At 39.2% G+C, this 22,354-nt stretch overlaps 1 protein-coding gene across 3 annotated transcripts; it reads left to right on the top strand.

Annotated features, from left to right (window-relative positions):
• The first annotated feature begins 31 nt into the window (after positions 1–31).
• Positions 32–13,124, top strand: LOC112942335 (potassium voltage-gated channel subfamily A member 1). Of its 3 annotated transcripts, none has more exons than XM_026033238.1 (3): positions 32–55; positions 607–668; positions 1,450–3,649. In XM_026033238.1, exon 3 carries the CDS (start codon positions 1,928–1,930, stop codon positions 3,401–3,403), a length of 1,476 nt encoding a protein of 491 aa, XP_025889023.1. In that variant the 5' UTR covers positions 32–55; positions 607–668; positions 1,450–1,927; the 3' UTR covers positions 3,404–3,649. The 3 variants fall into 3 exon arrangements, with proteins under 3 accessions (XP_025889023.1, XP_025889024.1, XP_025889022.1); XM_026033239.1 differs by lacking the exon at positions 32–55 and adding an exon at positions 12,981–13,124 and having other exon boundaries at positions 589–668; positions 1,450–2,803; XM_026033237.1 differs by lacking the exon at positions 32–55 and having other exon boundaries at positions 589–668.
• Positions 13,125–22,354: the final 9,230 nt, after the last annotated feature.

Here is a 22,354-nt window from a genome sequence, read left to right as displayed (position 1 = left end):
GACCCCCCGCCGCCTCTTCCCGCCCGTTGCCCGAGCTGCACCAAACAGCGCTCAGGTTTCTGCTGATACTGCAACGTCAAGAAATGGCTCGAGTTTGCTCCTCGCTCTTATGCATGCGGCAACCTCCTCGCTTTTCCCACACGCGGCCAACTCCTGCCTCCTGCTTCTGCTTCTGCTACTGCCGCCGGGACGAGCCAAGATCCACTCCGGGGATGCGGCTGCAGGGCTGCGGCTCTCTGACATCTCCCCAGCCGCTGTTGCCCAGCGCCTGGCTTCTTTTCCAGCTATCTTAAGGGCAGAGGCAAGGAAAAAGGGCATCTCTCCAGGGGGTCTTTGATTTGGTTTAGTTACAAAGCGTTTTGAAAAACGTACTTTGCACTCTCCCATCCCCACCTCATCCCAATCCTCTATTGCAGTTCTCGACAGAAAATAATTAAACCCACTCGCCCTTGGTGCAGCCTAAGCAAGTGTATGAATATTTCAGTGTCACAGGCAGCTCAGTAAAGCGATCACTGTGTTATTAAGAGGGGTGCAAGAGGAGGAGAAGGAGGGCTGAGTTTGCTTCTGCAGTTTTTGTTTTGCTTTGTTTTTTGGATGCTGCTGCAGGACGACTTGACGCATTCCAGAACTGGTTCCTACCACTAACCACTGCATCTCACTGGGACCAGGTAAGGAAAAGCCTCTTCTCCCTCGCTATTGGACTAGCTATTTTGAACAAGGTTTTCTGTTTGTTTGTTTGGTTGGTTAGTTTCCACTTGAACTCCCACCTCTTGTCTCTTTCTGTGTGTTTAGCTGATGTGAAGCAAAGGGGAGATGCTCCACTCCCCATCCCTTATCCCTTCCATTGGTGTGATGAAGTTATCAGTGCTCAGCTAAGTCAGTGCAGCTTGTGAAGTGGGGTGTGTGGCAGGCAAAAAGATAGGAGAGGAGCTGACTCCATATCTCCCTGGAAAGCCCACCCGAGGAGCTCAGGCAGGGCAGGGGGTCTGTCTGTATTGGTCCCTTCCTGCTGTGGTGGTCCTGTCATGCATCCAGGCCTGTGTGGGAGTGCATTGGGATTTGCATGTGCTGCAGTAGTGGGCAGAGCAGGATGCTCCTTGCTGTTGTGAAAACCAACCCATTGCGCCTGAGAGAGTATTTGTGGTGGGGCTTAGGGTCTGTTTTATTACGTTTCTCTCCTCCCTGGCAACATCCTTCCTACAAGTGAGCTTTGTGCTTGTAAAAACAGGGTATTTCCATCTCTGCTATCCCAGGGCACAAGAGGGTGGGGACAGAGCTTGGGGCGGGGGGAAATGAGGGAGCAGGTAATGGAAATTTGCTGAGTTGGCATTGCAAGATCTTACCTCCCAGACACCCTGTGATTTATTTATTTTATTTATTTATATGTGTGTGTGTGTGTGTGTGCGTGTGTGTGTGCATGTGTATATGTGTATGGTAACACTGTGACAGCAACCGTGGCGATGGTCGAGTTGGAGAGAAAAGCGTCTGGATCAAGTTAACGGCAAAAGGAGACAGCTGGGGAGGGGAGTGCAGCGGGGGTGTGAGCCCCATACACCTCCTGCATCCTGGCCTGGGGTGATAGGACACTTTACCTTACCTTCCCTCTACCTCCTCCCCACAAGGTACTTCTTCCCTCCCCTCTTTACCATCCCTTCATCCCTGATGCCTTTCCCCTTATCCCAATCCTCCTTTCCCCATTTGTTTGTTTCCATTCTTTAGGTTTCTCTTTCATTCCTTCCTTAAGCTTCATCCAAACTCATTATTCTTCTCTGCAAAACCTAAGCCTCTCCTCAGCCATCTCCCACCCGCCTATCCTCCACTGCACTGCCCTAAGGCTTTCTGCTCCCCTCCATCCTCCTGCCCACTCTCAAACTTCTCTTCCTTCCTTGTCCTCCCTGCCCCTGGGTCTCCCATCCTGTGTGCCACAATGACCGTGATGGCTGGAGAGAACATTGACGAGACTTCTGCGCTACCTGGCCACCCCCAGGATAGCTACCAGCCTGCTGTCCATGATGACCATGAGTGCTGTGAACGCGTAGTGATAAACATTGCTGGACTACGCTTTGAGACACAGCTGAAGACCTTAGCCCAGTTTCCCAATACACTGCTGGGCAACCCCAAGAAGCGCATGAGGTATTTTGACCCCTTGCGCAATGAGTACTTCTTTGACCGGAATCGGCCCAGCTTTGATGCCATCCTTTACTACTACCAGTCTGGGGGACGGCTTCGCCGGCCAGTCAATGTACCCCTAGACATGTTCTCTGAGGAAATCAAGTTTTATGAGCTGGGTGAGGAAGCCATGGAGAAGTTTCGGGAAGATGAAGGGTTCATCAAAGATGAGGAGAGACCCTTACCTGAGAAAGAATACCAGCGCCAAGTATGGCTCCTCTTTGAGTACCCAGAGAGTTCTGGGCCTGCAAGGGTCATTGCAATAGTCTCTGTTATGGTGATCCTCATCTCCATCGTGATCTTCTGTCTAGAGACATTACCTGAGCTGAAGGAGGACAAGGAGTATACTGTGCAGCGCACTGACAACACTACCCAAGTCTACAAATCCAACATCTTTACTGATCCCTTCTTTGTTGTGGAGACCCTATGTATCATCTGGTTCTCCTTTGAGCTGGTGGTACGTTTCTTTGCCTGCCCTAGCAAGACTGACTTCTTCAAGAATATCATGAACTTCATTGACATTGTGGCCATCATCCCCTACTTCATCACCCTGGGCACTGAGATGGCTGAGAGGGAGGGGACTCAGAAAGGGGAGCAGGCCACCTCCTTGGCCATCCTGAGAGTCATCAGACTGGTAAGAGTCTTTCGAATCTTCAAACTCTCCCGACATTCTAAGGGCCTTCAGATTTTGGGACAGACCCTCAAAGCAAGCATGAGAGAGCTAGGTTTACTAATTTTCTTTCTCTTCATTGGGGTAATCTTGTTCTCTAGTGCTGTATATTTTGCTGAGGCTGAAGAACCTGAGTCTCATTTCACAAGTATCCCTGATGCTTTCTGGTGGGCGGTGGTATCCATGACCACTGTGGGCTATGGTGACATGTACCCTGTGACAATTGGAGGCAAAATCGTAGGCTCCTTGTGTGCCATCGCTGGTGTGCTGACAATTGCCCTGCCTGTACCTGTCATCGTGTCCAACTTCAACTACTTCTACCACCGAGAAACAGAAGGGGAAGAACAGGCTCAGTTGCTTCATGTTAGCTCCCCTAATTTAGCATCTGACAGTGATCTCAGTCGCCGCAGCTCCTCCACAATCAGCAAATCTGAGTACATGGAAATCGAAGAGGATATGAATAATAGCATAGACAATTTTAGAGAGGCTAATCTCAGAACTGGCAACTGCACTGTAGCCAATCAAAACTGCGTTAATAAAAGCAAGCTGCTGACTGATGTATAAACACAAAGGAAAAAATCCCCACTCACAGCTTGAGGACTTTAAGTGACATAGTCACACTTTGTAAATGCTTTACTGATAGTCTTTGAATGCTTTATTGACTTCGTAAATGCATTATTGCATTGCGATTTTTTGCTCAGTGATAAAGAAGCTTCCAGGATCCATGAAAAATAAGTTTTTGTTTATTTAAAAAAAATCTGCTACATTTTAATCCTTTGAACTAGTTTAGTTTTAAACTATATAATACTAGACCTAAACTTTTCCTCTCTCTCTGTTTTTTTTTTTTTTATTAACTTATAAACAACAAAGTTTTAAAAACTATAAAGCATATGCATGGATTATGGTAAAAATATTCTGCCAGATTGCACAACTGCAAGAAGTTGCATCAGTTAATAAAGAAAAAAGTTCAGCCAAACCATGCATCAAGCATTTGCCATTGTTTTTATGAAGGAGTGCAAATTTTTTTCCACCTCCTATATGAAAAATTACATAGTTCTAATATACAGATACACACAGAACCTTAGTAAAAATTCACATCAGCCTAGTCTTTTTTGCTATGCTTATAACTGTTCTAAGGGAGGAAAACAATCAAAGAAAACTGAAGACAAAATATCTGCAGTGCTGCTATGTTTTCTTAAGTGCAGATGGTTTAAACACACTTTTCCCTGACTAGGACTGGATAGAAAACAAGTAGTCCCTCTGTTGCAAGATAGCACAATGGAGTTTAATACAAGCATGTTTGAATTTGATAATAGTTATTTTATAATCGCATGCCTGAAACATACCTCAGACAATAGCAGATAAGCTTTCGTTTGAAATGTATCTTCTAAAAATAGATTCTTTATCTCTTTTTTTCTTCTTCCTCTTTTCATTTTTGATTTGCATTCACCGAAAGTGCACTCCTTAATTTATTAAATCATTGATTAGTAATTTAAAGTACTGTATTTAAGTGCATATGTTAGTCAAAAGGGAGCTTTTGGAGATCAAAGCATGTTCAAATATTCAGCATTATGCCCTATTTGAATAAAGTGTAGCTTTAATAAATGCATGAATTGAATAATAATAATAATAATAATAAATAAATAAATAAATAAAAAAGTTCTTATTAGACGGAGGGTCTGAATGAACTGACTAGAAAAAATGGATAATTTTCCTGCATTGTTCAGGGAAATGTGTTGGTGTTTGTCCAGGCATTATTCAGAAAGGAACATAAGCCATCCCTTAAAAGGAAAGTGATATGGAAAATTAAGAAGTGAAATTATGTATAGCTACACTTAAGAACTAGCAACCTTTATATTTGAAAGGTGCAGGTGCATGCCTTTTGGTGCATTTTCAGAATGTAAATGAAACTTATGTATTATATGCATCCAAACTGCAGCAGCTGGTTTCTCTTTCGGTATAATTGATGTGCTTTAAAAAAATCCCCTAAAACTCACTGAAGAAATTCAACAGATTGATTTAGATAGTTGCGCAGTGCCTTTATCACATATCCTCTGAACTGTTGAAAGTGCCTCCAGGAATTAAGCAGATCAGAGATAACCAAGGTCCTACACAGGCAAGGTACCTACATGGGATCTGGAGTAGTCTGTGCACCTCCTGGCACAGAATGGAAAGATACAGAGGAGGAAAGAAAAAGAGAATTTGGGTGTGAGGGGCACAGAATAGAAGTGCAAAGACTTCCAATGTCCTCTGCTATATAATTCATAATCATCTTTATGCAAGATTTCAAATTTCTCTAGATTGTTTATAGAAGTATCGCTGCCATCATTGTAATTCACCTTCATTTCCCCAAGATGGCTCTTTGGCAGCTTCTTCCAGAACAGCAAGACACAGGAGGAATTTAAGACCAGAATTAATGCAGCATCACCTGCAGTCAAGGGACCAGACTGGAGAGCTGCCCTTTTCTTTCTCTTGGGTTCCTCAAGAAGCAGATGAGAAAGTGTTTTCAGTGCTCATCCTTGCCTCTCCTATCTGCTTTCAGCAATAGATCAAATCTCATCACAGATACTTCAAGATCTTTTCTGGTCCTTATCTCCACTCTACTCTCACTGTGGTCTAGTGAAGAAAGCAAAGCTTGGACAACATATCTTCTGCAATTTGCCAGCCTTGAATACTAGGCCCTGGGAGATTGCAGCCTTTGTTCTCTGCTAGTAGAGACACTAACCTTTACTTTTTTAAAGGAGAAAGTTGAGGGTCTTCATTCTGCACTTAGCGTGTGGCCAACTACAATTGAACACTTTCCCACTGTACAGATCCCTTCTTCCCCTGTCTTTCTTATCTGATATACCTATATATGTCTATAAACATGTGTGTGTCTGTGTGCATAGATGTGCATTTGCACACATATGCTCACACATGCACACACTCAAAGTAGTTAGATTAAAAAAATACCACTTAACTCTGTAGTTACACACAAGCATGACATAACAGATTTCCAGAAAGACTTGACTTCTCACTATGCGGCTTTTGTGAATCCTAATGATGAGAAAGTGATCAGGGATTGAGATATCTCTGAATTCTGCAAGAAACACAAAACAACAACTAAAACAGGACATTATATGCTCTAGGAGGATATTGCTTCTTATTCTGTCTCCCAGTAACTCACTCGTGCACATTGTACACCTGTCTCCCCATCAAAATCTAGTGGCCCTCATCTTTCTAAGCTCTTGAATTTTAGGATGTGGCTTCTTATGTCGAGAATGCTGCAATCAACTTATCAAACAAACAACTAAAGAGCAATAAGCAATTCACTGATATAGGATTTGTGATCATTAAGTAGCAACAAGGAGATACAACCTCAGTTGTATCTGAGCTTAAATTCTGACCTAGTAAGATATCCATACCTTAGTTTAATGGTCAGAATGATAATTATTCTTGTGAGTGAAAAAAAACGCTGCCTATAGCAATTCTTTTTGTCAGGAGGTGGGGACGGAATGTTAGTGCTGGGGATGACTTGGGGTGTATGAATGTTGCTTTGCTTATTTGAAACTCATTTGAAAAGATTTCGATAAATATTGAAATATTTCAGGAATTAACCCCATGTAGCACAGGCATGTGTCTCAGACAAGTATGACACAAAAACAGACAAAAAAAATCTTCACTCCTTTACAGAGAAAAGCAGAAATGTCTGCAAGTGCACTTAAAACAACAGGCATCTCTTTCTATATTTCTTTCCTTTTTCTTTTCTTCTCTGTTTTACCCTACATTTCTTTTTTTGCTACACAACTTGAGCTTTGTGGGGCCAGTTTAAAATTAAAATTAACTGATGTCTGGTTTAGTGCTTGACTGAAAGATGGAAGAGAACTCTATTTGCTTGCTAGGAAGCTCCCAAAAGTGATGTCTGAGTTGTACTGAGTATTAGAGATAGAGCAGCTTTCCTTGGGGTATTGTTTGATGAGGTCAGGCAGGAACACCAGCATATATCCCCCTTTTACCAGACATTACAGTGCTGCCTCCTTTAGATATTTTTTTCTCTTGCTGCTTTGTGAAGTAGATGAGAAAATTTATCTGGTATGATCAAGGCAGCAGTGCAGAGGTAGGACTGAAATAGGAGAGCAGTGGGCAAGAATCCCATAAACTATTATCATAGCTCAAACTCCCCATCTGGTGCTACCAGCCTTGTCTGTATAAGGACTAGGGAAAAGACAGAGAAATAAGTGGGAGATGAAAGACTGTACCTCTTTCCTTAATAGAATCAAACAGTTTCTATTAGCTGCAAAAAGCTTCAATCTTCTGTGCTATAGCTTCAGCATAGGCAATAAACTGGATTAATTTATCTTCGGGAGGCTGTTAGTGTCCTCCTCTTAGTGTTAGCAGTATGCCAAGGTGTGAGTTCATGACTTCCTGGAAAATCTATACAAACTTCCTGCATGGAAATTCATCAACTCTATGTCCACTAGGGACTTCAGGAAAGCTAATCTGAATTAATGAAAGGTGTGTTTTTAAAGTAGATTTGTTAAAGTGCATTCAAGCCCAGCATGGACATTCTGTTGCAGTACAAAAGCAGCCTTAATCTGATTTGGGTTCATTCTTTTTGTCAGGAAAGTAAGCTGAATTGAATTAAGGCTGCTTTAATTCTGAACACAATGGGGCTTAGTGCAGTTTACCTCATCTGCCTCACAAATTCATTCAGATATAGACAAGCCTTTAGTAATCATTAAATGTAATGGAACTGACCTTTCTTTGTAAAGGGTGACTCGGAGAGCATAGCCACATGGCACAGAATGCTCTGTACGCAACAAGAGCATGTATATAGACAGTGAGAAAATTACAGCCTGGCTTGCTGAGCACAAATATACGAGTTTTGGTACAATTGCAGTGATTCACTTCATTTGTTCATGATTTACACATTTGTAAAAGTGAGAAGAATCAGCTCTCTGCCTTCTGTGAAGTTACCCTGGCAATGATCATGACCCAAGGAAATTAATGTTCACTTTACAAATTCTTTATCTGTGCAAATGCTTAACTTATTAAACTGTCAATCATTTCAAGTGGGTAGGCACTTGAAAGACACAGTACCATGCACTAGAGACCAAATAGCCAAAAAAACCTATTGATTTCAATATTGGCTGATAGTGAGATCAGACCCTTAGCAAATCAACTGTGTATAGTTCAATAGAGACTGCATGGGCCCAAATAAGCACATGTAATGTTAAAAAATCACTTATATTCTGGGTCTGAGGAACTGAGGGCAAATTTTACTCTTCCACAGTTCAAACTTCGACAGTGCAGCTTCTTATATGAATATATTAATTGAAATAAAATTAAAGTAAATGCAAGGGCAAGAACACCTGAAATTCATCAGAAAAGAATGGGAAGTTATATTTTAGAATAATATCTATTGTGCACATATATTATATACATATATATATGTATATTTTTTCTTTTCTCGTATTACCTTCATAACCTTTAGAGGATTTACATCCTGAAACTAGCATAAAGAAAAAGGAAGTAACAAATCTTCTATTCTTTTTCCTTTGGGAAAGGGTCTGATCTCCTAGTCATTCAGCAGCCTTTTTCCATTGATTTTTGAGGTAATTTTGGACTAACGGAATCAGTTGGAATCAGTTCCAAAGTGTGATTTACATTTCGTAGCCCTAGAGCTGGATTGAATTAGAAAGCTGTCCTCACAATTGCACAACATGGCAAGCTTGTTTCAGCCTGTATATAACAAGCCTGAAACAGATTCCTTTCTCAGATGCTTTAATCAGGGATCTACATTTCAATTCCAGTTGGACTTTTCTTCAGTCTGAGTTAATTCTTCTGTTGTTTTGGCTTCATTTAATCAGGCATAACATTCTTTTTTTTTTCTTGAAATGCTTATCAAGTATTCTTAAAGGTGTCAATATTTCTATCTGCAACAATGAAACTTCATTTAACCCAGGTGAATTCACCACCAATGAGGTCAACCATTTATGCTGTCAAGGCATAATATACTTCAATATTTTCAAAGGAAATAATGTGAAGCTGAGGTCTTAAATGAAATTTATCTCAAAATATTTGTTAATATCTATGTAAACCTGTGTATTTCACCTGTTCACAGACTCTAGCAAATGTTATTACTTTAAGTTATATAAAAAAACTCCTGCTTCTAGTTTCTATAATAAATAAAATTAAACATGTTGCATACAGTTCCTTTACGTACATCACTCTTTGATTCATGTTATTGTTTCAGTGACATGTCTATAATGTAATTGGGATCAAATGTAGATTTTACTTTTGTATACAAATTAAAAATGGTATTTTTATGACTAAATTCAGAACCCCTGCTATCTGTAATTTACTAAAGTTAAATATTCTTTTTCTTTTTTTTGACATGTAAGCCATCACTTTTGCAATATTTTAGTTTGAAATGAGTAAATAACAGCTGTCAGTAGAACCATCTATGACCTCCTAGGCATACCTCTGATTTTAAGAATAAATATTACTGATGTTAAATAGAGAAACTCAGTAGTCTCCATATGAAGTGCACCATCAGGGCAACAAAATGTTTGAACTGACTCAGCTGTAGTTATTTCCACCATTTACAAACTGCTTTCACTTTGGATCATGTACTACATTGTCATATAATAGCTCATTTTGTTTCCATTAGTGAAATCTTTTGTTTTACCAATACTCTCCTCTAAAACTATGAGTTCTTGAACTATTTGAAATGCATAGTTTTCATCTATGCAATTTTACCTATTCTGTACTTGTTCATCTGTTCATACTTTGCAACAATTAAAGATAATTTTTAAGGATCTTATCCAGGAATAATGTCTGGTTATTTTCTGGACTCTAGTTTCTCTCCTGTTACTAGCAGACAGTACCAGCTGATGTAAATGACTGGTTCATTAATGATTTCTTTATTGAAGGGTGGGCCAAAAATAAGAAATGGCAAGATAGCATGAAATGTCATCACTATGGGCTTCGAGAGGGTTGTAAATATTACCACAAGATTTACAGTGCCATTATTCCAAGGGTTTGAGGAAAAAGAAAAAAAAAAACAAAACAAGAAAAAAAAATTCTGACTCCATCAGCTTCCATATGCTTTGATCTAATCCTAAGAAAACTGTGTTCTAGGACCAAACCTTGCTGCTTTCAGTGCTGAAGCAATACTTTCAATTCCACTGAAAAATGTGAAAATAACATTCAGCTTTCTGGTTGTGTTCTCCAAAGGCTTGTCGGTATCAATTAAGGAATTATCATTCCTTAATCTGTACTATTGTCTATAGAATTAGTATGTAAATTCTGATGTTAAAACAGATTTTTAAATGTATCTTTCATGTCTTTTGGATCATGTGTTTTGGTTTCTTTTTAGGTTGAGTATAAGGAAGTCAAACTGACCTGGAAATATTTCTTCTGAAAATAGTCTTTTTTTAGGGTGCATTTCACACAAATTGTGTCTATGCAGTCATGCTTGCTATGGCTTGATCTTCAGAGCAGTCATGATGGCTTTCAGGTATTTGATTTTGATAGGTCAGCAATTTTAAAGGTTGCTTCCTCTCTGCATTATGAATTTGAGAACTTTTCCTCAGTTATCATGTTATATATAAAAAAGGAAATTACATTAATCTCATTATTTGATGCAAAGGTATTCTGTGTTGGAGGTCTACAAGAAATGTTAAAAACTGCCAAGTCTTTAAGTAAGAACTTATGCTTTGTAACTGTGAGATGTATGTACAGCAAAATACTAATTTCAGATAGTCAGATGAAGTGAAAGTACTTTAACCATATATGACATAGTATGTTTTGTGTGGTGTGTCATTGACTTTGCCTTTTGGTATATCTAAAATCTCATTACTTCTTTTTTTCCATGTTAAAAAAAACATGTTTATCACCTCTATAGTATTAAGCTTAACAAAGTTCATGTTGCAGTGTTTATTATCAAATTGTAGTGATAAATCATAACTTGTTTTTTTGAATCCACAGTCCAATTACACGATTAGCCGTTTCTGTATCCCTTTTCCAGTTTTCTCCCTTCTTGCCCCATAACTCCATCTTGTGAAACACTATTCCTAAGTCTTTACTGCTGAGGGCCTTCCTGGTCTATCTCATCATATTTGTCATAGATATATTTCAAAAGGCTCTTGTATTCTGAGACTAGAAATGCTGTTTCTTGTAGTCCAATATACATACTTTGAAGATAGGCCATGCCTAATACCGTGTATATTGCCTGTTGTGTGTGGAAGAATACTCACGAAAGATTCCTCTGTTACTGTTATACTGACCGCTATCTTACAATATCTCATGCTTTATGATGCCCCATCTTTTCCACAATCTGCACTCACTTTACTCCTTGGTACATCTTGTGTTTCAGTGTGTTTATTTTTGCTAAGTGGGGTTTTGCAAGAAAACTGCATGCAGGGACATATTCCAGATGATTTTTGCCTTATAAAATGACATCATAAAAACACCAGCACAGAATTCTGCATTACTTGATCATTTCTTCAGATCATTCAGATCTTCAGATGATCTCTTAGCTCATCTTCAAAGTAGAGATATGTGCTTTTTTCCTCTAAATGTCAATCCTGTTATTTCCGTTATCTTGCCTTTTGTGCTTCATTGATTACAAAAATTCTGCTTATTGAATCCTTTCTGTGGTTATACCATGAATTTCTTGTCTGAATTTCTTGTCTGCCCTGTAGACACACATACTAATCATAAAATATGGGTCTGCAGAAGTAACCTGCTAACATGTGTGTCAGTGATCCATGTACTGGAACAGATGCCTCTTTTTCCTTCAGCTGTGCTAGCACTATTTTTCAGGTGGGAAAAGACCAATGCACTTTTTTTTTCTTTTTTTCTTCTTTTTTTTTTTTTTTTTTTGGTCGCTAACTCAGCTGAGTTTTAATAAGGAGAGAAAGTCCTTTTTTTTTCACAAGTCTGCCTGATGTGCCTTTGTTATGATACCTTATAAACACTGATAATTTTAACATGCATTTAATTTGCCTGAGTTACATGTGCAATTTTATTGATGGATGTAGAATAACTGATTTATGAAAACATATGAAACTATGGTCTGAATATGTTTGCTCTTATCATGCAGCAACTATAAAATAACTTATAATGTTGTTATCCATTGTTAAATTCTTATTCTTTCCTGCAAAGGATCTGGATCAGCTGCCTTCAGGGCTAGCACTCTGAATCACATGGTCTTACTGCCAAAGAAAATCAACCCATCTGATTCAGTGCTACCCCTGGAAGTGGCTGCTTTATACTATTTCAGTAAAGACCTGAAAATATGTGGAGGGAGCTCTTACACTCTGGAGGTAAATCTGAGTCTGCAGAAATAAATAGGATTTCACTTCAGTAGACTCTGTAGGAAGACCATGATTTTATACTACCTTTCAGATTGCTAAGAAAAGAATATTAGAAACATTCTGTACTTAAGATTTCTAATACCTAAGGTACCAATATAGTTGCATTATATTTCATAACTAGTCTTTCTACAAAATTATCACTTTATAGAGCATTCAGGTTAAGTGTTCAAAAATCAAAGAAGCTTTAATTAGCACAATACTTAAATCCACTTAGCTTCTCTAGCAGTTTCCTAAAATATCTCACATTTTATTACAGTGAAAAGACAATAATAATTCTTGAATAGAAAGCTATTATAGCTAGAAGATGAAAATGTAGTTGAAGTTGGTATATTTGGGGACCTCTCATTGAGTAGGAATGCTAGTGTATTTGACACTGAGTTTTGGTCAAGTTGTGGGTTAACAGTGAGCAGCTTTGCAGGACAATCTGCAATTGTCTGTAGGTGCAATAGCAAGACTCGCATAAAAGGCGGCCAGATCTTAAGAGGAGGATAGATCTGAGGAGAGATGTCATTCATAGATCACCATTGACATCATATCAACACAGTGTAAAGAATGTGAGCAGGAAGCTTGGTAATTTTGAACACAAAACTGGACATGAAATTCTGCACTAAATTCTGTGTGAATAGACATATAGACTCTTCTGAATTGATTGTGGGAGTTGGCACTGACCATAGAAGCCTGATACTTGTCCTCCAGGTGGGACCACACAGATGCTGGTAGATGTTCAGCTGTATTTTTGTCATCTTCCAGTAACTTAAACCCTTTCCTTCTGTTTTCAGTGGGCTGCATTCATCTCCGATCCAACAAAGCCAATTCCAGTTTACAAGGAAGATAAATCTCTGTTATTTGGGATACCTTCCTCTGGTGTGATTATTTAGATGATAAAAATGGCAGGCCTTCCGAGAGAAGGGCATTTATTGTTAATGGGGTTTTAATGTTAACTCTTGTTCTATTTAATATTTAAATACTGAAGTGTCTAAGGTATGAATATTGCAGGAATAACCATTAGGTGTGTACAGTAACTGGTATTCAGGAGGTAATGTCTCCACAGAGGGGTGGTTGTGCTGCTGTGGACTAACAGCCATGACAGGTCACTGGAGTATAATGATGTGATTATGGTCATAGAGCAAAGAGCCTGGTTAAGACTCAAGAGTTACCGTGGGTCATTGCTTCGGTGAGGCAATGGTTCAACAAAACAAACAACTGCCCATAAGACTCCAAATGCCACATGAGAAATCCTTTTGCCTGTGATAAAAGCACTGATCTGATATATCCCTGATCGTCCTGGACAAGCTTGACTACTGTTATGATGGACTAACGTCTTCTCAGCAGACTTTATACTGTATTGGGTAACTTAAATCACTTTGACTCTATCTTTGAAAAGCTCCATGATCCTCTATGGCTTTATCTTCCTGAGTTTGGAGTGTAAAGCTGGTATGAAGGAGAACTTTGCCATAGGGTCTGTTTTGTGTGATGGGGCAAATTTGTCAGAAACACCATGGAATGTTGCCATTTAGATGATTTTTGTTGTTGTTGCTGAATGCTCTGATAAACCTAAATACTTAGTAGTGAGACACTGGACCGTCACATTCAGTCCTTTTGAAGTGATGATGAACTGTGTTCCGACATGGTGGTCAGAGACATGCTCTCAGCGTTTGGTATAAGAAAGGCAGTGATATCTGGTTATTGATAAAGACTATGGTATCTCCTTGGTGTGGGGGACCAAACTGAAATTGTGGTCAGGTCTAGTATGGCACTGTGTTTGTTTGACTTCTAAATATTTCATTTGTTCTTCTAGTTGTTTTGGTATCATTCCAGGGTTCTGTTAAAAAGCAAATGTGTTTTGTCTCAAAAGCAGCTACATTTCCACAATGGAAAGGTAGCTTGTGTGTCATTTTATTATATTGGTAAGGAGTTTTGAGCAAGGATAGCATGTGCTGTGTTAAAATAGAATATCGTAATGTATATATCAGAGGATATTAAAAGGCAATCTGAAACTCTATGGTAGTCAGTCTCTTCAATTATTAATTAAAGGTAGTAAATGGAAGCTGGCTATTGTTACATAGTATACAGCTACTATTGCTAAAGCATATTAAAAGCATGTATTTTGTCTCACAGTGCTATGATGTTTTTTTCCTGGTCTCCAGTTAGCTGTGTTGTAATCGATTTTGGAACTTAAAAACACTGTTGAAATCTACCAACTTCAGAACAGATCTACAAGTCCACACAATATCACATCATGGACTGGATTTTATGGAATTGGAGAGGGGTTGTTATTCTGATTTTTGTGTTTCTTTTTTGAAATACCCTTTAACCTATTTTTCCTGAAAGATGGTCACAAATATGAATGTGAAGAATGTGGGAATTGACTTTGCTGGCTGCATCTTGTGCAGTTTTTTGCAACTACCTAAAATGAAGAATTCCAGTGCAAATCACTGTAGCTTTTTCTTTTGAACTAATCAGCTGAAAATCTTTCTTTCCCATTCATCTGTGGTAGAGTTTTACATAAGTAAGAGCTGTTGCCAGGCCAACAGGAAAGAATCTTGCCTGTCAGATTTCACTTACGATGATAAATAGAAAAAAACCCCATGACTGTTTCAGGACAGATGTGTTAAAGGCACAAAGGTATGTTTTCATGAAATGGTGCTCTGTAACTCTGGACAGTATTCTATGATCACATGAAATGTATGTATTAGGTAATAGAATGAAAAGTGGGAGTCAAGGAAATATATATGTGAACATCCTTAATTTTATCCATACACATTATAACTAAAATGTTCTTTTAGTGGAGATTTGTGTTTTTCTCTTTTACTGTGCAAAGGCATGATCATGGTTTGGAACCTTTTACAGAAAATTAATCTGATATAATCAAAGGTATAGGAGAAAAGTCACCTTTCATGGAGATATTTACAGAGCAATCTAATTTATCAATTCCTACTCTTCTGAAGATGGTTTTTAATACCCCTCATTCAGTTTTTGCAGCAGTATCAAAGGTGTGATTTATTGTAGTGGAGGGTAATATACTGCAGGTCTGACATGCATGTACACAAGGACATTTTTGTTGTACTCCTCTCTAAAGAGTATTGAGTACTGAGGCTATATTTTTCACATCACAAAATCTCAGCTGTCACGTTTTGACTCTGTTGGTGTATTTTACATTGTACACAACAATAGTGAAAAAAAATGCCAGTAATTTTTGTAACAAAGAGGAGCCACATGCACTTAAAAATTTGTCAGCATATCAGTACTAATCTTCTGTAGTGTGCTAACTGTACTAAAATTCACGTCCAACTTACTTTAAGATATACTTCATGGTGATTTGAAACTCACAAGCAGTGATGATGGTGAAGCATTTGAAATTGAATATTTTTTCAGAGTATCATATCTGTTAGGAGGGTGCCTGCTCATCTCCTTATATATATATATTTATATATTTATATATTTATATTTTTTTTCTGAGGGAGGAGAAGGGGGGTAGGCTTGTTTATAGCATAGAAGAGGATTCCATTTTTTTACCAGTTGTCTTGAGACACAAAACCTGACTGTAGCCTTACAAATGAGCTTATTAAAATTTTAAAATGAAGAAGTATTATGAAATCGTGACAGTCCCAGGATGCAGGAAAGCACTAATGTGTCTTAGCAAGCACCTTTTTAGTGTTGATTCTAATGATCATCGTGGTTAGGTCTGGTCAGATAATTTTACAGTCACAGAAGAATCAAAAACCGTTTAAAATACACCCATACCTTGCTGCACAGAATCTTACAGCCAGTTTGAGCCACTTAATCCATGCTGAATATTTTGAGGTTGTAGGGGGAAAGGCAGAACCTGCCAGAGACTACTACATGGGATTGGTTGAGACTGTGTTTCCTCATTTTGCAAGGTGATGTCATGGGAGTAATGGGAACAGAGTGAAATTCCTGTGTATCCATAGCTGGGCAGGGATGCAGACATAGGACCAACTAGATGCTCAGCCAGTCTAAATGAGTTGAGTTCTAGCTAAGCCAGTGGCCCAGTGAGATTACCAGTGTGAGGTAAGCTAGCCGGCATCAGCCACAAAATTGTGTACAAAAGCAGCTTATGGCAGCAGGGAGCAATTGAGGGCACTTGTCTGTGAAAAACCATGCATTTCAGAGCTGATCTTTCCAAGTGCCCTAGATTCCCATTGAAGTCACACCTTATTATGCTACCAAGCAGGAATCATATTAACAGTGACAACTAGAAAAACTGTAGATTCTGAGGTTCAAATGTTGTTCTATTCAGATAAAACATGTCTGTTTAATGTTTTACACTTAAGATGGGGACTGTCAGTGTGAAGTACCAAGTAAATTGGTTTCCTGGGTCCCAATGTATGACAACACTAAATATACGAATAAAACAAAGATTATATATATTCATAAGCTTGGTAATTAGTGTTTAAAATAAAACACACTGATTATTTCTATCCAGCAGCATCTGGAATGAGGCAGGCGTTCTATAGATAAGTGGGAGAAAAGCTCTTCAGCTCTTTGCCTTGCGTTGTTTATAACTTGTGTGAGTAACATCTCTATGGAAATTGATGTTAGTAGGGAAACAGAAGCTAAAAGAAGGTCTTGTAAAAGGTGTAGTTTATCTTTTTTTTTACTGAACATTTCTAGTTTAATCATCTGTGTAGAGTTTATAGAAGATAGGTTTACTCTTTGCTTTCTTTTTCTGTTGGGTAGCATGGCATGATGTTCAGTAGAAGGAGCAGGATGCTAGTCCTCTTACGACTCTGCCAGGAAATGGATTTGGTAAATGTCTGCTCATAAATATTGCACAGATGCACTCTTAATCTACTGATAATGTGACTAAATTACTGCCTACCAAGTAACTGTTTTAGCTCTTAGACTCTTTAGTTACATAGCTACATTAAAAAGTGACTACAAACACACAGTCAAACACACATGTTCAGAGGGACAGTCTTTTCTGCTCCGAAAAGCTTTTGGTAGAAAACTGTAATTCCAAAGGGACAAGAATGTTAACCTCAAGAAGATACTTGAGGTTAGCAATTTTGCTTATTTTTAAGCATTTTGTTTTTATTAAGCAGTCTTGTCCCTTACCTCTGTTTTATAGTTCTTGGTGCTCTTGCGGTCTGTGAAACTCAGAGCATATTACAGCACCTCCATACAGAGAGGCCATTCAAAAATGTGTGACTTTGATGCTGTCTTGTGCATAGAGGGGAAAATTACATCCCAACACCTCATCTGATTTAATTCTGCCGTGGAAGCCAATTAAAAAGTAACAATAATTCATTCTTCCTTAATCTCTGTTTCATTCAGTGTCTACCAGACCAGAATTAGCTCCATATTCACAACTGCAAAGGCCTGAGAGACTGATGTAGTAACAGTTTGCTGCTTTCATCACTGCCTGGCTTTTCAGATCTCCTGTCCATGGAGAAGCTATAGAGAGTCTGTAGGACACACAATTTCCTTGTGCTTACTGTGGACTTCTAGAATTCAGCTTGCCCTATGAGCAGAAAAATAGTGGATGAGGTAAAGGCTGTGGACATACTCTGCTTAGACTTTAGTAAGGCCTTTGACACTGTCTCACATAACATTCTCTTGGAGGAGCTGGCAGATCATGGCTTAGACACAGGTACTCTTTGCTGTATGGAGAAGTGGCTATATGGCTGTGCACAGGGAATCCAGTTTACTGTTTGTAACTGTCTGCTGTTGCTGTTAAATCCAGCACAGTCTACTGTCATGAGCAGCGTTCCCCAGGAGTCAGTGTTGGGGCCAGTCCCTTCTAATATCTTTATCAAAGATCTGAATGAGAGGATTGGGTGCAACCTTGGCAAATTTGCATATGAGACGAAGCTGAGAGGAAGAGTTGATCTGCTTGAGGGTACGGAGGCTATATAGAGGAATCTGGACAGGCTGGATTGATGGTCAGAGGCCAACCATATGAACTTCAACAAAGTCAAGTGCTGGGTCCTGTGCTTCGTTCACAGCACAGCAAAAAGGGATCTGGGGATGCTAGTCAGCAGTCTACTGAACATGGGCCGGCAGTGTGCCCAAAGGGCCAAGAAGGCAAATGGCATCCTGGCTTTTAGCAGGAATACTGTAGCCAGCAGGGCCAAGGAAGTGGACATCCCCCTGTACTTGGTGCTGGTGAGGTTGCACGTTGAATACTGTGTTCAGTTTTGGCCCCTTACTACAAGAAATAAGGTGCTGGAGTATGTCCAAAGAAAGACAACGCTCATGAAGGTGCTGGAGCACAGATCTTATGAGGGAGCTGGTGGCTTAAGGACTTGGTGTTGAAGGGCTTGTGGTGGGACTTGATGATCTTGAAGGTCTTTCGCAAATATAATGATTCTGTGATTCTATGATGCCATGAATTTAGCAATTGGCAGGTAACTAGAATTCAATCACTACTGATAAAAAGTTGTGCAACAGGTTGACTCCTTAATCATTGCAGAAGGCAAGAAAGAACCAAAATGCGAAGTAGAGACAGAATCTTTCCTGTTTCTCTTCAAGTAACCATGAGTCATGTGAGCTGTAACCATCTGATCCAATTCTGATTTCATCCTGTAGGTAACTGATTCTATTCACTTGAGAGAATTTTGTGCTATGCAGATATATATATGTGAAGAGGTATTAATAAGAGAAAAGATGCTAATTCTGCAAGTAGTTGTTGTTAGCTTTGGACTTCTGATGGATCAGTGGTCTAATCAAACCTGCTGGGTCATGTAAATACATTGTATGGAATGAAACTCCTAGGGACTGATGGCCTCCATTGATTGAGTTTTGCCAGCAGATGCAAAATCCTCTGGTGATTTCAAGGGTAGAATTGTTTGGAAAGAGGAAGAGGGAGATGACCATGTAGGTTATTCAACTAGCATTCCCACCCTTTCAGTATGTACACATGTACACTAATTATTGGTTACTATGTAAGTTTGAGATAAGCACACCTAAATATAGAAACAAACTCATGAGGTATTGTGCTAGATGCATACCTGTGCAACAATTACATTTAGAAAAAAAGATGCATTTGAGTAGTAAAGGGATGCAAAAAGCCCACATATTTTCTGATAGTGTCAGGATGGGAAGATATTCCAAAATAGCAAAATATACTCGGTATATCAAGTGGCTCATTCTAACAGTGCCTGACTGTTGAGCATTATGGAAATGTAGGTCAACCAAGACAACAAAACTACATAAGATAACAGGAGCAAGTGACTCACAGATGATGTGTCAAGATATGTTTGTAGCATTACAGGTGGAGGATTGAAATTTCTTGGCATTGGAGTGAATTTAGGAGAAATCGAAGGATGCAGGCTGATATTCCTTAGTGAGTACAATGGTATCAGATACTAAAGGGGAGTATGCAGCTGCATAGCTAGATTTATTCTACTGGTTGTGATACCCCATATTTACATTGTAGTTGGTGGAACCAAAACGGGGCATGTCATTTCCTAAGCTTCCTGCCTCCTCTGAAAATGTAAAATCACTACAAAACTTTTATTCACACTCTTTGGTCCAAATTACTTGAGTTGGAATCAAAATATGCAGAGAAACCTGCTCTTTCCCTCATAGTACCAGATGGATGGTGTTGACAAAATTTATACTCATAGAAGTGTGAAGCATATGCCTCCCAAGTTGACTGTGCTTGGATGCCCTGGCAATGTCTTACTTATTTGTATTTACTGTTTTGAATAATTTCTGATGAATGCCGTGTGGGATTCATTCAAATTCTGAAATCTATATTCATTATACCCTGAAAACTTATATTCATCATCCCTTGAGGACACAGTGGAAACCTCACTGTGATTTGAAGGTGGTGTGAAGCAGATGCCACCAATGTGAAAAACTAGGAAGAGAATGATGCCAAACTCTTCATTGAAATGTCTATTTGTAAATCAGTTATGTCTTTATTTAGTCAGTTATTTATGATGGAGATAAGAGACAAGTTTATAGTTGGGGAATTTTGTCCTCATCTGGGACTAGAAGTCTGCACCTTAGCAGTATAAGAAAAAAAAAAAAAGTGAAGACTTAGATTTACAGGAGTCTTTCTGTCTGAAATCTCATTTCCAGAAGTCAAGGAACAGGGATATGGTGGTGGTTTTTTTTTTTTTTTTTTCCACTCTTAATGACAGACGTTCTGATGCTATTTTAGGAGTCTGAGTAAACAAGGAAGAGACCAAACTGGTTTGGGGTGGCATGAAGCAGGAGTGTGCCACTGAAATTGCAGCTAGCCATTGCTTACCCACTTACTGGGCCAAAGAAAGAAAGAGGTGGACTTTTTGGCCTAAAGGTTGATATTAAAATCTTTTTGCTCTGAAATATTGAAGATCTCACAAACCAAGTACTAAAACAGAAGAAAGAAGAGCTTTTGTTTTCCTCAGTTCATTAACTGCCAGGAGGATAATCTCATCAGCTTGGGAAAGCTATCTGAGAAGCTTTTTGAAACATGCAAAACTGGTTAAAATGGAAACTTTTTCTTTTCTAAAAAAAGTCAGCAAAAGGCAGAGTTTTACTTTTGACAGAAGAAAGCATTTGACTTCAAGAAAAATAAATTTTCACTTTGAAACTTTTGGCAATTGTGTTTTTGGAGGCTAAAGGAAAAGGAATCTGGAAACTAAAACAAAACAAAACAAAAAATAGTGAAGCTATATGTGAAATTCTTACCAGTGAAGTTAATTCTTAACAAATCTGCTGTTGCCTTTTCCTCTTTCACTATCAGAAAAAGGAACTGTAAAACTATTGCAGAACATGCACAGTTACTCCAGAGAATACTATTTCTGACAGCTCCACTCTGGTTACATCTTTATCTCATTGCAAGTGGAGAAAGATCAGAGCTTTGTATTGTAGAGATAGGAATGCAACTTACAGGAGGATCAAGAATGGTATCTTGTGTGGTCAGAACAGATTAGGTGTCTACTAATGGAAATCCTATCCATATAGTGTTCTGAAATGCAGAAATTAAATGAATTCTTACTTGTTCATTTTAGAGGATAAGAACTTACCCAAAAGTTCACCCTGATTCATACATCTGAGAGTCCAAGTCCAGTTCCTTTTTCACGAGGCATTTGAGTTCCCATTTGCACTGATTTCATGAGACAAAATGAAATACCTCTCTTGCCATTGACACATATTTAGAAGATGTTTCATCCTGACGAAACAAGCCATCCTAAATTTCCTTTTCCTTATTATCTTCTTACTGTGATTTTTCTCTACTGTGTGACAGTTCATTTCCCACAGTGCTCTATGGTTCTTTCTTGTGCATGTCATGTGTCTAACATTTGCATTTGCTTTCTTACTTGGATTCTACTTAACCTACAGCACAACTGGATAGATCTCTGGAAGGAGGTTCACAGAATCATGCAGAATCACATAGAATGATTGAGGTTGGACAGGACCTCTAGAGATCATGTAGTTCAACCTTCCTGCTTAAGCAGGGTCACCTGGAACATGTGAGACAGGGTTGCATCCAGGTGGGTTTTGGAGATCTCCAAAGAAGGAAACTCCATAACTTTGCTAGGTAGCCTGTTCCAGAAAAGATTGGCCCTGTCTTCTTTACGTTTTCCTCTCAGGTATTGGTACATATTGATAAGATCTCCTCTTAGTCTTCTCTTTTCCAGGCTAAATAGGCCCAGCATGCTTAGTCTTTCCTTATACGATAGATGCTCGAATCCTTTAATCATCTTTGTTGCTCTATGCAGGACCCTCTTTAGCAGTTCCATCTTCCTTTTGTACTGGGGAGCCCAGAACTGCACACAGTACTCCAGGTGCGCCCTCACCAGAGCTGAGGAGAGGGGCAGGGTCACCTCCCTCGATCTTCTGGGAACATTCCTCGTCATGCAGACCAGGATCCCATTCGCCTTCTTGGACAAAAAGGCACATTGCAGACTCATGGTTGACTTGTTGTCAACCAGGACTCCCAAATCCCTCTACATGGAGCTACTTTTCAGCAGGCCAACTCCTAATCTGTACTGGTGCCTGAGGTTATTCCTCCCTAGTGCAGGACCTTGCACTTGTCCTTATTGAACCTCATGAAGTTCCTCTCTGCCCAGCTCTCAAACCTGTCCAGGCCCCTCTGAATGACCCTACAGTCCTTTGGAGTGTCAGCCTCTTCATCCAGTTTGGTATCATCTGCAAAATTGCTGAGGGTGCACTCTGTCCCCTCATTCAAGTC

The sequence above is a fragment of the Nothoprocta perdicaria genome, unplaced genomic scaffold (assembly GCF_003342845.1).
Source record: "Nothoprocta perdicaria isolate Ctin4 unplaced genomic scaffold, notPer1 scaffold_126, whole genome shotgun sequence".
In the NCBI taxonomy this organism is placed as follows: domain Eukaryota; kingdom Metazoa; phylum Chordata; class Aves; order Tinamiformes; family Tinamidae; genus Nothoprocta; species Nothoprocta perdicaria.
Note: the sequence above shows the minus strand (reverse complement) of the source record. Positions and strands in the feature narration are given on the sequence as shown.

Bases quoted from the DNA above. Each gene is read 5' to 3' on its own strand.
- LOC112942335 (XM_026033238.1), top strand. From the start codon at position 1,928: ATGACCGTGATGGCTGGAGAGAACATTGACGAGACTTCTGCGCTACCT.